The sequence below is a fragment of the Cottoperca gobio genome, chromosome 3, assembly GCF_900634415.1.
Source record: "Cottoperca gobio chromosome 3, fCotGob3.1, whole genome shotgun sequence".
Classification (NCBI taxonomy): domain Eukaryota; kingdom Metazoa; phylum Chordata; class Actinopteri; order Perciformes; family Bovichtidae; genus Cottoperca; species Cottoperca gobio.
Window position 1 is genome coordinate 13,068,872 of NC_041357.1, and position 17,992 is coordinate 13,086,863.

Below are 17,992 nucleotides of genomic sequence, written 5' to 3' on the forward strand. Positions count from 1 at the left end.
ACATGTATTTATACCCTGTTTGTAAAAGTGTCTGAACTGTGTCTGCCATGTTGTTGTCAGATATTGATGAGTGTCAGAACGGGCCGGTGTGCCAGCAGAATGCAGCCTGCCTGAACATGCCAGGAAGCTACCGCTGCGAGTGTAAATCTGGATATCGCTTCACCCCCACAGGACAATGTCTAGGTAAGGCTGGTGTGGTGATCAGCTGTGGCCTTTAAAAAGGTGGAAGGTGTCATCAGCACTCAAATTAAATTACTGGTGTTACATGGTTATTACTGTTGACTCAACCAACAGCAACACTCCTAATGGCTTCAGTGGAGATTATACAGAACTGGTGGAAACATGGAGCAGGATTAGAGAACAGATTAGAGGAAACAGCCAAAACACTGCTGTCTTCCATGAGGATGATTCTGACTTCTCTGGATCCTCCTGTGACCCGATGACCTCTTACCTCCTCAAGCTATTGTATCAAACTCAGCCACATGAAAGTCTTTGAACTGCACATTCTTGCCAGTCAAAGATGAAGCACCAGAGGCAGTGACAGTCAGGCTGAGGAGGAACTCTACATGGTGGGCTTGTTATTAAGGAAGAGAGAATGTGAAGCATGTGTTGAGCTGTTGAACATGTGCTGCTGTATATCTGAAACATGTCGCTGTCAGACTGGAACGTATCCTCACCGATAAGCAAATGTTGAATCAACATCCTCTTTTGCTTCCTGATATTCCTGCAAGTCCTAACAACAAACGGTCAGTGAGAGAGAACTGGAGCTGTGGCTGGAAACAATGATGACCGCAATGAATTATATGCAGTGATAAATAAAACAGTGATTTATAGTGATTAAAAAAAAATGAAGCATTGCTGCAGGACAAAATGTGAAATGTATCTAAAAATGGACGTCTTTTTGAATTGAATTAAATAGTTATGATGTAGCTCTTGTACCATGCAACAGAGTTAACGGGCAGTTTCGTGTCCTATGAAAGAATAAATAAATAAATGCCCATATTAGAGATTGTTTGTAGCTAGCGACAAATATGTAATTAAAGTAAACATGTCATTAAAGTTATATTAAATTGAACATATTACAATTATTTTAGTTATGTAAGTTATTTATTATGAATGATAACACTATATTATTGAGTAATTTAGTGAGTGTAACCAAACATAATACATAACTCACATGATTAAAATAACTCACACAGTATGATGTTTGGATTTGTCGTCAATCCAATTTCAGGAGACTTTTTACAGTGTTTCCAGTCTACAAGTTGTTCATGCTTTAAAGTTGGCCCAAAGTTCGTCCAGTCAGCAGTTGGTTTCACAATGATGAGTAAAGTAGAGAGTAGTCAATGGTCTATTCATGTTTAAAGCCTTGCCAGAGAACACTGGAAGAAGCTAAATGATGGGCTATCAGAACATACACTCACATTAATAGTAAGACACATTTTTATTATACAGAACTGGAGAGAAAAAGTTGTTATTTTGTTATGAACATTTTTGACATATTTGATAAATACAAATGGAGCAGTACCCTTGGGAACACAAAGTAACACGACAGAAAGAGGATCATCATTTGAAGGGGTCTCAAAGATTACCCCATACTATACCAGTGGAAGAAATGTAAGAAATTAAGCCATCACAGATTTCTGAATATATTGCATATTTAAACATAACAGTTCATAAAACTTGTAATACAAAACAATCATTGTGGTAAGTAATCAACTGGGGAAGGCTCATGAGGATTAGGTTACCCTATTCACCTGTAGTGTCTCCCCTTTAGTCATTTGACTCCGGTTATAACTGTTGCTATTTCAGAAGGACTGTATATTTCACCGCTTTGCAGTAATAGTTTTTGTGGTTCAACTCTGAAATTCACACAGTGTGATAATCGTTTTTCCTCTTTTTCAGACCGAAATGAATGCATTGAGAGCCCTGGGATATGCAACCCTGGTCAGTGCATTGACATGCTGGGGAGCTACCGCTGCATCTGCCCCAATGGCTTCAAAACGACCCGGGACCAGTCAATGTGTGTCGGTAAGCTGTGTTCTCGCTTGTGTTTGACATGTGATGTGAGTGCTGTCTGAGAGGTAAAGCTGTGATGACGCTCTCTGGTTTCAGACGTGGACGAGTGTGAGAGGCAACCCTGTGGCAACGGGACCTGTAAGAACACAGTGGGCTCCTACAACTGCCTCTGCTACCCCGGCTTTCAGAACTCACACAACGGTGACTGCATAGGTAAGTGCGTCATCTGTGGATGTGAGTTAGTCAAAGAGAAAAAGCAAGAGAGTTATAGTCTTCATGTGATATATTGTGTTTTTGTGTTGATCAGATTTCGATGAGTGTTCGACACAGAGGGGGTTGTGTCGAAACGGGCAGTGTGTGAACACCGTGGGCAACTTCCTCTGCGTGTGCCACGATGGCTATGAGCTCACTTTGGACGGAAGACAGTGTGCAGGTAAGGAGCTGACTTTTTACCTTTTTTATGTTTATCTGAATGTTATAAATATGTTTTACAGTATATCCCTTATGTTTTCCTTTTTTTTCCCTCCCTCAGATATTAATGAATGCGCAGTGAATCCAGGCACATGTGGTGCAGGAACTTGTCTGAATCTGGATGGCTCTTACAGGTGTATCTGCCCATCTGGCTACTATCTCCATGAGGAAACCTGTGAAGGTACAGCAGCCTGAAGTATGGCCAATACATATAAGCCAAAACAGGAATTTCTACAGTAATAAAATATCTGCAGACGTGAGTGAATCTTACCTCAGGCAATTCAGAGAACACCGGCTTACATGTACAAATCACAGCTCTGCTGAGGTGTACAAGAAGAGAATAAACTGCTTCTTCTTACATCCTCCTTCTCTTCGATTGCCTTGCTGCTAGAAAACACCCCTCTTCTCCCTTTCACACGTGGGAGTGGGCCCAAGCCCAACACTTGGATTGTTTATACAGTGGGGCTGATGAAGAGATATTCGGCAGACTTCAACACATTCCTGCTTTGTGCTCTGTTCCTGGAAGCAGGGAGGAACAGCACTGAATTCTGAGCTTCAGTAACAGCAGCGGCTAGTCATCGAAATGTTCAAACACGTGACATGGAGGCTATAATACACCTTTATCCAACGATCCATTAGTGAGATTACATTCAGTTTTATCACATTTGAATAGGCCATGACATACTGGTATGACTTCATCCTTGCAGCTAAGACAGTAATTCAAGGAAGAAATAGATGTCAATGAAGCACTGCAGGCTGAGACTCTGTAGAAATTAGAAATGGATTTTGATGGATTTGTAAATGTGATGAGGTGTTTGATGGCGTTCCTCTTTGTGTGTCAGATATTGATGAGTGCTCCCAGTCGCCCGAGATGTGTATCTTTGGAACCTGCTCCAACACTGAAGGAAGCTTCATCTGCTTGTGTCCCGAAGGCTTCCAGGTCTCTGCCTCCGGACGCAGATGTTTAGGTAATTTTGAGTGTGTGTGTGTGCGTGGGTGTGAGAAAGAGGTGGAAAAGAGGCTATGAACCTATCTTATGCATGAAGTTCAAAGTGTAAATACTAGTGTATCTGTATAGTCTGACTCTGAGTGCTATTGGAGACAAAGCAGCAGCCAGTGGTTTTAGACTTTTCCTTCATGATAGCACACTGTGTTCCAGCTGGGTCTGCTGCTGCTGCCTCAACCAGGCCAAGGGCGGCTCTGAACAGATCACTTTTCCATTTCCTCACTGTGTGTGTGTGTGTGTGTGTGTGTGTGTGTGTGTGTGTGTGTGTGTGTGTGTGTGTGTGTGTGTGTGTGTGTGTGTGTGTGTGTGTGTGTGTGTGAGTACATATGTGTGTTTTTGGGTTGGGTGGGGCGCGCGCTGCGTCCTCTGTTAGGGAGTTCCCCCTCCAAACACTGAAGTGATGACATCATCAGTTACAGTTTGTATTTCACTTTTCTCTCCAGTGTCAGAAGTGCTGGACTGAGGGTTGGGGCATAAACAGGAGAGCTGGTGGAGAGTGAGCAACAAGGGCAGTAATGGAGACAAACCCTGTCCCACTGAGAAAACCCTTGTTTTTTCAATTAAAATTGATGATAGACATGAAGACAATGAACACGCAGATGACAACAGTGATCAAAAAAACATAGATGGGAGACGGTTACAGATGATTCATTGTTGGATTTAAATTATATCACAAATATTGCTTTGAATCATAAAGTTATACTGAAGGGTGAAAATCTCAATAATTATTATGAATAATGGTCCTCCACTGAACCTGTGCTCGTTTTAGATTCTCATTTTCACTTCCATGTTTTTATTTTTATACATTTTGTAGTAAAGCCTGAGAACAAGAATTTCACTGCCACAGAGTTGAAAAACATGGAAACCTTCAGGTCCAGTTTAGCATAGCAAGATAGGATATATAAACATATAGTAGATAGAAACATAGGCAGAGACAGAGTAACATTGGTCCCTGGCTGGAATCATACTTGGGATATTGCGATAACAGTATTTGGTATTTGTCTTAACCACAAGGCCACCGGTCCCCAATTGATGATATGTTTTAAATTATAATGTTGCAGTGGTTTTGCAAATTTCCATAATCATTACCATTGAATATCCGTCACCACCCCCACCACCATTAGATGTGTGTCACCACTTGTCAGACCTTGTAAAGTGTTGATTTATTTCAATGCTTAATATTCTAATTCATTATTTGTTATTTTTTTTCTGTATTCAATTATATCTCTGATTTTCTAAATGACATAGCACTGATAATTTAGGGTAAGTAAGAATGACATATCCACGCGCATATGCACATGTGCATGCGCTCACACACACTTGCACAACAGCTGTGCACAGAGCACCATAAATCTCTTTTGCAGAAAGGCTGACAAATCAGTTTCATGGAGGAAAGTAACATGACACTCTTTGACATTCTCCTCACAGCACCAGGTGCTCATGTGTGTGATCCTTGCCTCTGAGCCAGGTGTGTGTGCATGAGTGTGTGATCTATGGTGGTCAGAAAGCTTATTTGTGTTGAGTTCAGTGAAGGCCAGTGCTAGCAGGAGAGCACGACCATATGCTTCTCATTACGAGTAAGTGCCTGCCTCGTCCAGGACGAACAAGAGCCCTCAGAAGCAGCGAGAAAGACTGGCACAAATCATTCAGGATAATTAGCCGACCTCTGTCCTCACTGCAGAGACTTCACCAAAAAATGTAAAAATGTGGTTTTAAAGTAAAATTCTTAAGAAAGACAATGTTGTAGATTTAGTCAATTAACATTACCTACAGGTGAGCAGCTACAACTTTAGAATAACCATCATTAATAAATGGTATATTGATAGTTAATTTGTAATATAAATATACGTTATATACGTTTACTGTTAACAAACAATGACATAACAATTAATAATGTTTATTAATTATTAGTAATTTTATCATTAGTTTGTGTATTATAAAATGATTAATTTATAAATGATATACAGTATGTATATATATATATTGTATCATAGCTAATAAGAGACAATATTAATTAATAACTATTTATTATTGCACATATTATAACAAAGTATTAATTATCTTTTTAAATAATGGTTATAGATGCTTTACAAAGTATTTAGAAACCATTTAACAAGGTATTATAATCATCGCTGCTGTTTGAAAACAGTTTACAAACCAATTATTGACCATTAACAAATATCTGGTCCATCTATGTTGATAAATGTTTTACAAACGATCCACAAAAGACAAATCCGTTGGTAATAATTAACAAATACTTAATATGGTATATAAAATGTTATAATGTGTGCAACAATAGACTGTTAAAATAACATAAATTATAGCTTAAACCATATTAACTTTAAAAATAAATATTAACTCAAGTTTAATGAACTATAAATGTATTAATGTTGTTTATTATAAAGTGTTACTAGTTGCATTAACACTGTACGACTCAATCCTCCTTCAGTCTCTCTAATTTCTTCCTTTGTGTGTGTGTGTGTGTGTGTGTGTGTGTGTGTGTGTGTGTGTGTGTGTGTGTTAACCTTTAGATATCCGTGTGAACTACTGCTATACCAAGTTTGAAAATGGCCGCTGCCAGGCTCCAAAGCCTCAGAACACTTCCAAGGCAGCGTGCTGCTGCACTACGATGCCAGGTCAAGGCTGGGGAGATCCCTGTGAAATCTGCCCTACCAAGGGAGAGGGTGCGTACACTTACTATCCTGCACACAATACACATATATGCAGAGAAACACAATCTCTTGCACAACATTATGTGTATTATTTAATGGTATTCATCATGACTTTTCACATCTCTCCAGAGGGCTTTCCACTTCTCTGTCCCAATGAGGGATATCAAACGGGGATAGATGACGGCCCAAAAGGTATGTATATCGTTAACGTTGTCCTACATCTATGTTATAGTTGTGGCATGAAATTCATTTGGTGTTGATGTTTTCTTTATTTGTAGATATTGATGAATGCCTCAATGACCCTTGCATCAATGGCCAGTGTGTCAACATAGACGGCTCTTTCCGCTGTGAATGTCCCATGGGATACAGTCTGGACATTAGTAAAGTCAAGTGTGAAGGCAAGTTTACTCACTCTTGCTATCTGCTATCATACTTTCACTGATGTATGTACTTGGTAGATGTTCTATCAATCAAACACTAACATTTTAATGGAGTTTTTGTAACTTTCTTGAATACAGACACTAATGAGTGTGCCATTGGCAATCCATGCGGCAACGGCACATGCACTAATGTCATTGGTGGCTTTGAGTGTGCGTGTGACGACGGCTTTGAGCCTGGGTCAATGATGACCTGTGAAGGTATGTGAAATGATGTCTGCGCTCTCACTTCCATCATGCAGTCTCTGTAGTCCTGCTCTACTATACTGTAACTTGTTGCCTTCTGTTCCTTGTCCAGATATCAATGAGTGCTCCCAGAATCCTCTACTGTGTGCCTTCCGCTGTGTTAACGTGGTGGGCTCGTACGAGTGTAAATGTCCCACAGGCTACGTGCTGCGTGAGGACAAGAGGATGTGTAAAGGTAATACAGCTAAATGACTCACTCATACACCCCTTTTACTGGAAAGTGTTAGTAGAAAATAATCCAAGTACCTCATAGAAACATGCTGGCCCCGTCCATAAAGTCACATAACACACTATCTCTGTGAGATCCTCAAGAGTTCTCTGTTTCGGACAAACTTAAAACATTCTCTGGAAACTGTAGCCGGCCGAGTCACTGTTTACACCTCCGCTCTCTCAGATAGCTCGGGCACCATAGCAACGGTTGTATTTGGAGGGAAGCGCTGAGACAGGAGGAACTTGTCAATGTCTGTAGCGTCACTGTTTACATTAGAGCTCCAAACAGACCACCAACCCTCCCACTGCACGCCTGTTAGCACTACAGAGAGCAATGTCGGATTGGGCGGATACATTAAACTCTGGAGTGCCGCAGTTTGTTTGAGTGTCTGTGTTACTTACATCACTGTCTAGCATCCTCTTAGTCTTAGTTTACTGTTCTTTGTTCCAGATCAGAATGAGTGTGAGGATGGTATAGATGACTGTGCCAGCAGAGGTATGACCTGCAAGAACCTGATTGGTACATACATGTGCATCTGTTCCCCTGGATACACACGGCAACCCGGTGGAGATGGTTGTATGGGTAAGATTATCATAGTGTCAAACTGTATGAAATAGTGAACCATCGTTTCTTCTTTATGGTCTCCAATCTTTGCTTCACTTTGCATGAAACAAATCTCTGTTGATACACTGTAAGAATGTAAAAATGTAATTCTATCTTAAGAGTTGTTTGCCCCCCCCACCCATTTCCTGTCCTGGTAATTAGTGGACTTGTTATCGTCATACAATGGACTTGAGCCATCAGAGACTTTCCAGGGCATAAACTTTACTCTCCCCATGTATGCCTTGAAGATGAAATGTTAAGATCTCAATATTTGTCAAAATTCTAGCAATCAACAGCTTCAGTCAAAAATATTAAAAACCCATATTAGTGAATATTTACTTGGAAAATATATACAGTTTTTAAAATCCTACCTTTGCAAATAATATGTTTTTAGTTAAGCCAGAAGAAACCAACACCAATAAAAACATTATCACTTTATATTGTAACACATGGCACCATAACACATGGCACTGGGAATAAACCCTGACTTAGGCTTAAAGAATATACAATAATTTAAAGACATAAACAAGTGTTTGTAGGTGATGGAGATGATGACCTTTTATATAGGCTGTGTCCCGGATTTTGAAATGAATGTGAAATGTGATAAGGAGTCATTAGAAGTACTGTGTGTTTGTGATGTGTGACTTCCTGGTTGAACTCCCACTTTAGCTTCAATTAACTAAGTTTGACATATAACAGAAAGTCCTATGAAAAAAATGTTTCCATTTTATCTTCACACTGTGCGTGTGTGTCTCTCTGTATGTATGTGTGTGTGTGTGTGTGTGTGTGTGTGTGTGTGTGTGTGTGTGTGTGTGTCTGTGTCTGTGTCTGTGTCTGTGTGTGTGTTAGATCTGAATGAGTGTACAGCCAAACCAGGTACCTGTAAAAATGGCCGTTGTGAGAACACAGTGGGAAGCTACCGCTGCAGATGTGACCAAGGATTCATCGCTAACCCCACACAGACTGAATGTATCGGTACGTACATTGATATCAATCTATATATCTTACTCGTACTGTATGTTTGTCTTCACTGTTCTCTGACTCACTTAACTTACTGTATTTTCACTTATTTTGAGTTCCGTTTTCATCAGGATCTGTTGTGTCCTCACTGTTTGTTCAGAAAGGGCTTCTTGTATTAAGTCCGCCTGTAGGAAATAAGGTGGTAAAGTAAAACTCAAAGAAACACTTTAAATTAGTGACATCTTGTTTCTGTATTTCTAACATCTCTGAGTGAAATGGGATGTTGGAATAGGATATAATAGGAGGATGGTCAGTTGAGGAGTCTTAACATGGACATGGGTTTGATGAACATCGTAAAGATATACTGTACCTCTCAGATTAAAAATACTCTCAAATATTAATATTTTAACATAGTGAAACGTTTATGGCCCTGTATATTTGAATAGAAAGGTTTGATGCTATTGAATCTTGGCTTTTTTTTTCATCTCAATGGGAATTGAACTATTTCATGACACTGTCTGGTTTAAAACCATGTGTCTGTTACTGTCAAGATAGGGGAGAGGAAATCCTTTCAAAGCCTTCCTCCCTAATCTAAATTTATACTTCTGGATAGATGTGATGTGCTGAACTTGGTGAGAAACCACCAGGGAGATTTAGTGAGCTCTGTGGTTCTACTGCTATCTTACTCCTTACAGACAGTAGTGATAGAGCAATGTGGGTTATCTATTAACGTCTGGTTCTCCGAGGCCAGGTCCTGTCTGGGTGGTTTGGTCTGCATTCTTCGGGCCCACCTCTTTATTTGTGCGTTAATCTTTTTGTCTCATTCTCACGTTCCCTTTTCTGTCCCTCCAACCTTTCAGATAACCGCGAAGGCTTCTGTTTCACTGAAGTTCTGACCACTTTGTGTCAGATGACTTCCAGTAACAGGAACTTGGTGACCAAGTCAGAGTGTTGCTGTGATGGAGGCAGAGGCTGGGGCACCAACTGTGAGCTCTGCCCCCTGCCCGGGACTACTCAGTACAGGAAGATGTGTCCTCTGGGACCTGGTTATACCACTGATGGCCGAGGTATCTTACAGCTGAAGAGACTGGAGTTTAAATGAAATATCACTGTGAAGAACTAAGAATCGATCAACAATCAACTGCACATTTTCTACAGTTAATGAGCTTTCTCTGACAATGTTTTAGGTGAAATAGTGTTATTTCATTAATATAACTAACATGAAGTGGGTTTTCAAAACTACATATTGAATCTAAAAATGTTAAAACTACCATATTGGTAGTTTTGCATGATGTAGCCCTAAACCACGAGCCACTAAACAGTAAACTAAACTAGTAGTTCACATGTTAGTTGTTAGTCAGATTTCCCCCAACCTGCCAGGCAACCGCTGGTTTCTATTCAGTTCAGTCAGCTGGATTCACTTTGATAATCTTTCTTGGTTTTCATTAGAGGCTACACCATGCATGTATTAGCTATGATATCAGCAGATCAAACCCTGAAGACAACAAGCAAACAGTCTTAAAATCCGATCTGTTTTTGCATAACATCCTCCTATTGGTGGCAGTCTGTGTCGATAGGCAGTGTTTTCAGTGTCCCTGCTCACAACTCTATAACCATCATAAGATACCCTGACATAAAATAAAGCAGTGACTTGTTCAAGGTGATGGATTATCTAAACAAGGTTCATGTCTCTGCGAGTTAATCTTCTGTGTACTGTGTAGATTATTTGAAACCATCCAGATGAATCACTGCCTGAAAGGTACGGCATCAATTGCTATGCTTTGTAAATTTGTCAGCAGTTTTATTTTCACATGAAACAACTGATATGGTGGATGTTAAATTAACAGATGGCTGTTGTTGTGTTCACAAGCATAGATTTTTACTTTAGCAGTAAAAGTCAATACTTTTATACTTGACACAACACGGATGCATAACTAAATGCCTGGAATAATATGGCAAAAATATTCTCTGAGAAGAACTGAGACTCATATCATACACTGTTATTCTCACTCAAGCAATTACCTGGTAATTCAGTTGTGTTTATCTGGACTTTTCATCCGATTTTTGTTTTCGTCCAGATATTGATGAGTGTCGTGTGATGGGCAACTTGTGCAAGAACGGTCAGTGTATCAACACTTTGGGCTCCTATAGCTGCTCCTGCAAATCTGGCTACAACACTGACATCAGCAGCACACAGTGTGTGGGTAAGGCTTCATTTCACCTCCAGCACTTACACTTTATGGACTCTTTTCCTACCATGCCTTCCTCCCGTTCTCATTCCTGCTGTCTTGTAAAGAGTCAAAACTACGTGGGTGGACTGCCCACACACTCCTCTAAAAAATGCAGCCGAGTCCGTCTGTCTCATCAGCTCCCCTTATGGAATTTCTGGCTACAGGATCAAACTCCCACTGTCTCACCCTCTCCCTCTCCCTCTCCCTTTCCCTCTAGATGTGGATGAGTGCATACAGGCACCAAAGCCTTGTAATTTCATCTGTAAGAACACAGAGGGAGGATACCTCTGTTCCTGCCCCCGTGGATACATCCTACAGGAAGATGGAAAGAGCTGCAAAGGTGACACACACACAGCAAAACTGAACCTCTAAATATTTAAGAGTAGCCAACAGTATTCAGATCAGTTGAGTTCAGTGGCGTGCTTTTGGAAAGAGGGCATTACACTTGTAGCGACCAGCAGCAGGTACTTGGCTGTGAAGAATTTCCCCTTGGGGACAATAAAGTTTATATTGAAGTTCTTGGTTGACTTAGTTTCCAGGTTAAGGGCCACTGCAGCGCTGAGTGGGTCCGGCTCACTGTCCCAAGATGCTCCTGGACCGACTTTGGACTGGTGTGTCTACGTGTTTGTTCATGAACATGTACTCTATATCCAGAGCCTGTGACACAGTGCATCTGGCAGGGTTCCTGTTTATCAGGCTTGTTTGTGAGTCGAAACAAGTGTGCTTGTGCTGTTCAGCTTTGTAGGTCCTCTTTCAACTTTATTTACCGTAGCTTTAGTTTCCCCCTCTTCAGTGCCCCTCCGTGTTTCCGGTGTCTGGTTCATTTGCAGTTCATTTGTAGGTCAGTGACTGTAGAAGGACTGGAATTTCACTCACAGAAAAGAGCAGCGCCCATACAGTAGTGATCTGACAGAGCTCCAACCACAGTATCCTAAATGCAGTAGAGGAAGAAGTACTCCGATCTTTTACTTAAGTAAGAGTAGTTGTATCACAGTGTAGAAATACTTGGTTAGTAAAAGTCCTGCATTCAAAATCTTACTTAAGTAAAAGTGCAAAGGTATTGGCATCACAATTATACCTAAAGAAAATATACACATTATGCAGAATTATCTATTTTAGAATGATATGAATTATATTATTGGATTATAATTATTATATTATTATTTATTGATTTATTATTATATATATGTGTTCATCGCTTTAATGTTGCAGCTGGTAAAGGAGGATCTACTACCAACTACTTTATATTCACCTGGGTAGTTTAATCCATAATATTACATCATCATTTATTAATGGATTTATATTTTGTATCAACAATCCAAATCTGCAAAGTAACTAAAGTTATTGAAGAAATGTAGTGAAATAAAAAGTGTAATATTGGCTTCCAACATGTAATGGAGCTACAGTATAAAGTAGCATAAAAAGTACAATACTTGAGTAAATGTACTTACTAAATGTGTTACATTCCACCACTGCTTAAATGCACTACATAAACTACTAAGCAGTTCTGTTAAATGTATAGCTGGTTTTATATTGTACAACTGTTTCTCTTTTTTAGATCTGGATGAGTGTTCGACCAAGCAGCATAACTGTCAGTTCTTGTGTGTTAACACCATCGGTGGGTTCACCTGCAAATGTCCTCCCGGCTTCACCCAGCATCATTCGGCCTGCATAGGTAAATAAACAAATGCAGAATATAGATGTACTGCACATCCAAATATGTTTGAATTAGAAATTTATGCAACGTTCTGTGTATTCCCAAAAGCATGGTGTCACAACACTTCTACTAATCCAGCCCCCACTCCCATATCATATCAAATGCACACAAAATATGTTCTTTCACAGTCACTTTTAAAAGTATCTTCCAGCCCAGCTCATAAAAGAGCCCTGAACCAGCCTCTTGTCTATCCTTTGCTAACTCTCGTTCAGAGTTAATGGACTCCGGCTGATATCACACTGATCTTATTAGGCTGGGCCGGTTTGGAGTCATGGCAGTTTGGCAATGCTTTGTTATGGAACGTTGCAGCGGATTGCCATGACTACCACAAGCTTTTTTTTCCAGACCATAAAGCAGCTCCCATGACCTCACATGAAATCAGGGACAGGGAACCCTCAGTTTTGACTGTAGGAATAACCCCAGGCAAATGACAAACAGTAGGTGTGGACGTGTTATTAATTAAGAAGTAAGTAGTTTGGAGAAACATGGAACCCTCAGTAACTACTGCTAATGCACTTTAGTTGAGGAAACCAAACCCAAACTCCTTCTGGGCAGGTGCTCATTGGCCGAAAACATTGTTATTGAGCTTAAAACGTTTCCAGACACACTGTATATACTGCTTTTGAGCAATATGTGACTGTTCTGCAAACACAGACCTAAAGATGGGAACACTTGACAAGACTGTGAAGAGACCCGGGGTCACACATTAAACAAATGGAGTTCACTGCAGTCAATTCGAGCTGCACTGTTACATACACACGTGGCATACCTCACTTTCCATATGATCTATCAAACACACCCTCCTATAATCTGCACATATTTCCCATGTGTCCCTCCAAGATCCAGGCATCATTTGTTCTTTGTTCGAAAATAATAAATGAACTAAGATATTCTACCAAACGTTGTAGGCCAATTAACAATGTCAGACTTAAACGCAGGCTATGTGTGTCTGTGAAAGAGAGAAAATTATAGTAGATGTATAGAAGATGATACTGATAGATTCTGAAACAATGAGATGAGATTTGTTTTGTCTCAACTAAAGCCAGGACTCTCTGCCTGCTTTGGATGTTTCCAACTTCCCTTTGTTAATTAACACACCCTAGATTAGTATGGATGTGGCCGATTTGCCAATCAGTGGCCAATCTGTCAATCAAAATAAGGGAATCAGAACTCTTGCCCAAAAATATTGGAGGTCTTGAAATAATAATAATAATTCTTTAAACACAAACAAAAACTGCTATTTTGTCTCCTACACTAACTACGTTCTGCTGTCGTAATAAACATTTTAAATGTGAGTTGTCTGACTGAACTGACAACGAGAGATTACGGCCCTCTCTGTTTTGATTTTAGATGCTAAGTAGTTTAAAATACCTGATAGTGTTCAGATTTTCGATCATAACCGCCAAATGTGTTTATGATGTTTGACAAAATAATCTTAAATCAAGGCTGACGTAGTACCTTTTTTCCAGGAAAGACTTGTAAGTGGATATGGTGTTTAGAATATTTCGTCAAACTATTATTCTCAAGGTCAAGAACAAACCTTTGCACTCATATGTTGTGATTATCTCTTCCAGTCTGAGATCAAATCAGTAGGTGATAGATTGTATTCCTAAACCCCTGCAGACTGTGAGATCACTTGAACCAACAGTCCATAGTTGGGACCTGCCCTATTTTTTTGGGAACCAATGTGGACTCTTGATGAATTTTAAAATGACTGCACATCCAAATCAGGGTTATAATAAGCCTTAATATCAAGTTTCCTGTTTTACCGCTGTGTGAACCTTCCTTCCTCTCTGTGTAGACAACAATGAATGTGCCTCCGACCCCAATATGTGCGGCTCCAACGGAGCCTGCCAGAACACTCCAGGGAGCTTCAATTGCGACTGCCAGCGGGGATTCTCATTAGATCCCAATGGACAAGCATGTGAAGGTCTGACAAAAGTTGATACCAAACTCATTATCAGCTGATTTCTGATTGCAGAAAAAAGTCTCTTACTGTAGTTTTGTTGTGTGTTTGTCCTCACAGATATGGACGAGTGTGATGGTAACCACAGGTGTCAGCATGGCTGTCAGAACCTGGTGGGTGGATACAGGTGCAGCTGTCCTCAAGGCTACCTACAGCATTACCAGTGGAACCAGTGTGTGGGTGAGTAATACTGATGTTTTTCTTTTTTTTATAAGCAAACATAAAAATGATTTCCTTTTCATTCTGATGACTTGGTTGCCAAAGTTTGTACCATGCAGCCTTGATGTTCTGGACTAGAGCCCAGCCTGGAGCATTATTAAAACAAGTTATCCATCCTTCACCTCTTTCCTGTCACTCTTAAAATATAAATATGATGAAAATGTTTTTCCTTTCCTCTGGAAGTTCAACCCTTCCGTTATCGTGGTAAGGTCATGAGAAAGGGAAATGTTTAAAACTAAATGCTATAAATCCCACTTATAGTAGGGACAACAAATAAATGGTGCAACTCCAAAATCTGTAAGTACATAAAATAATTAGAAATAGTTCAGGCAAAGACAAAGTGTGTGTATGCCCCGAAATAAAGAGCTTTTGTGAGTTAAACCTCTATTTTTAGTTTGAATCCCTCCACATATTAACAACGTTCTTGGCCGGCTTTCCCAGCATTGTTTGTGTCCTTTTACTGGAATGACCTCTTGTTCGTTTACTTCCCGCCAACTTCCTGTGACCCAGATGAGAACGAGTGTCAGAACAGCCAGATCTGCGGAGGAGCGTCATGCCATAACACCCTGGGGAGCTTCCGCTGCCTCTGTCCCACCGGCTTCAACTACGAGCAGACGGGCGGAGGCTGCGCAGATGTCAACGAGTGCTCTATTAGCCAAAACCCCTGCAAGTTTGGCTGCTCAAACACAGACGGGGGCTACCTCTGTGGATGTCCATCTGGATACTTCCGTGCAGGACAAGGGTACGTCAGTGAAAAACTGTGTGTGAAAGCTGTCTGTAAATGTTTCTAGTTTACTGATGGCTTTGTCTTCTTTTCAGGCACTGTGTCACAGGTCTGGGCTTTACTAATGGCGACTCCAGTGTTGGAGAGGGAGGCGAGGAGGATGATAACTCTCTGTCTCCTGAGGCCTGCTATGAATGTAAGATCAATGGATATCCAAAGAAGGGACGCAAGCGTCGCAGCAGCACCTCAACACAGGAGGATCCTCAGGAAGACATGCAGGTAATCTGTCTGCCTGTATGCAATATGCAGGGCTGTCGCTAACACTGAGGACGCAGAGGTAATGGGGATCTTTAGGGTTTTAAATAGGTTGTGGGGTAAGCACATCCTAAAAAAATGTACAGGTGCTGGATCAAAAAATCAAACTAAGGCAAGAATCTGACAAGATTTGCACACTGTATTAAAAGCTCTCAGCTATTTTAATTGTGCAACATTTTGACCTAACAGAGATCTTCAAACTTCGAACTTTTCGGTTTTACCCACCTGAAGGAACATAACATTGAGCAATTACAAACTGAAGCAGTCATTTCTGAATCAATATGTAGAGATTTTCCACCTTTCAGGTCAACAAAATAATAAATATAGTAATGGCTTCAGCATTTACTCCCAGAATGTTGTCCCTGGCAGTGTGGGAAAGGCCTCGTGTCAGCATTTAGACGTTTATGTTGGGAAATGAAATGTACCAATAGGGTTAACTGAACAAATCTAATGTGAAATATCTAAGTAATTAAAAAATGTTTGAAACCTTCTCTATGGTTTCCTGAGATTTCCTTAACTTTCCTGAGGGTGGTAGGGGAAGCATCAGGACTCAGGACCTCACTATTACTAACATCCTTGCAACAGCCCTGTTTGCATGTACTTGTAATACAACAGGTCCTTTCCCCTCTCTTGATTAATGACAGAAAAATACTGTACTGTAGGACACATGTTTTATATCCACTAAATTCAGTTGGACCACGTTTTCTTTCTGCAGCTGACTGAGGAGATGGTCAGCATGGCCAGTGTGGACATCGAGGACACCCTGCAGATCCACCTGAACATCAGCGACCTGAGCAACCGCGACCACATCCTTGAGTTCACCCCAGCCTTATCCACCCTCAGTGACCACGTGCGCTACAGCATCGACTTCGGAAACGAAGAAGGCTACTTCAAGATCAACCAGAGAGAGGGCGTCAGCTACCTGCATCTGAGCAAGAAGAAGGCCCTCCCCCCAGGGGCGTACCCCCTTCAGATCAGCAGCATGCCCCTCTACAGGAAGAAGGAGCTGGCTGAGCTGGAAGACCAACACGATAAAGACTACCTCACAGGACAGCTGGGAGACATACTGAAGATGAGGGTGCAGATCATCCTCCATTAACCATCACAAGACTGAGACGGGCAGATGTTGCGAGCAGCTGCTAATCCAGTGTCAGGCTTACACTTCCCAAAAAAGGCCAAACATCTCTGACTCTGGATCAGCGGTTAGGGGCAACTTCTACTTGCTCCAACAGGGAGAAGGGCTCGCCACCAAAGAGACAAGAAGGGGGTGGGGGGAGGGACTGCGTCATTTGAATGCCAAAGATGATTCTACATATCATAGATACAATTTCTGTGGAAAATGCCAGCTGAATGAGGCGGTATGAAAGATTTTAGTCTAATGAAGAACATATTGCCCTGACACACAATTTCAGCTGTGTGAAGCACTATTAAGAGTGTGAATGGTTTTTAATTGTAGGGTTTAATGTTGTATGATGATATGTGGAATCAGGTGCCACTTTGAAGGGCATGAGGACTGCAGAAAGAACTCAACTTTTTAGAACTCAGCTTAGGTGGAAGAAAAGAGTGAGTCCCAATAGTCTGCAATAAATTCATTTCCTCCCCTCAGGTAAATGACTGAACAAACCTGGATACATGAAAGTAAACACATTTCTCCTCCCCAGATATTAATTTAATGGAGTGAAGATGAAAACAAGATTATGAGAATGTTCAGGAGAGGAAAGGAACCCACTATGGACTATTGAGATGTAGCCATGTCTAAGCTTGAACGACTCCTACTGCATATTTAAACTATGCTTTTCCAACTTTCCTACTGACTAGAAAAATGCATATTTACTGGTGCTAGCAACACAACCACATAGACATCTGAATGCACTGTACTACTATACAGAACTTAGTAGTCAACAATTATGCAATCCAGTTGGTCATTCTGAAGATTTCTTTGCAACAGTAACAGCTAGCTTCATAGCCTGTCCGCTCTCTATACTACATGTAAATTGTGTTTATACTGTAATAATCGATGCCACTTTTAATCTATGAAGCATTTGTAAACTAGAGGAAGCCCCTGGAATAGAGGGGTTTGTAATGGTGCTTATAATGACCAACTACTTCCTTTGTAAACTGTGTATACATACACACACACCTACACACACACACACACACATTGATGATGCCAACCCTGGGCCTTCATGATTATG

At 40.7% G+C, this 17,992-nt stretch overlaps 1 protein-coding gene across 1 annotated transcript in view; it reads left to right on the forward strand.

Annotated features, from left to right (window-relative positions):
• fbn1 (fibrillin 1) overlaps positions 1 to 16,896 on the forward strand; it is a 58,438-nt gene extending 41,542 nt beyond the window's left edge. Inside the window, 22 exon segments of the mRNA XM_029428782.1 lie at positions 61 to 183; positions 1,906 to 2,031; positions 2,116 to 2,232; positions 2,327 to 2,452; positions 2,552 to 2,671; positions 3,333 to 3,458; positions 6,028 to 6,180; positions 6,298 to 6,360; positions 6,447 to 6,566; positions 6,687 to 6,806; positions 6,904 to 7,026; positions 7,513 to 7,644; positions 8,515 to 8,640; positions 9,486 to 9,692; positions 10,704 to 10,829; positions 11,074 to 11,196; positions 12,415 to 12,531; positions 14,375 to 14,503; positions 14,600 to 14,719; positions 15,269 to 15,500; positions 15,578 to 15,761; positions 16,513 to 16,896. Coding sequence (XP_029284642.1) covers positions 61 to 183; positions 1,906 to 2,031; positions 2,116 to 2,232; positions 2,327 to 2,452; positions 2,552 to 2,671; positions 3,333 to 3,458; positions 6,028 to 6,180; positions 6,298 to 6,360; positions 6,447 to 6,566; positions 6,687 to 6,806; positions 6,904 to 7,026; positions 7,513 to 7,644; positions 8,515 to 8,640; positions 9,486 to 9,692; positions 10,704 to 10,829; positions 11,074 to 11,196; positions 12,415 to 12,531; positions 14,375 to 14,503; positions 14,600 to 14,719; positions 15,269 to 15,500; positions 15,578 to 15,761; positions 16,513 to 16,896 — 3,197 coding nt within the window.
• Positions 16,897 to 17,992: the final 1,096 nt, after the last annotated feature.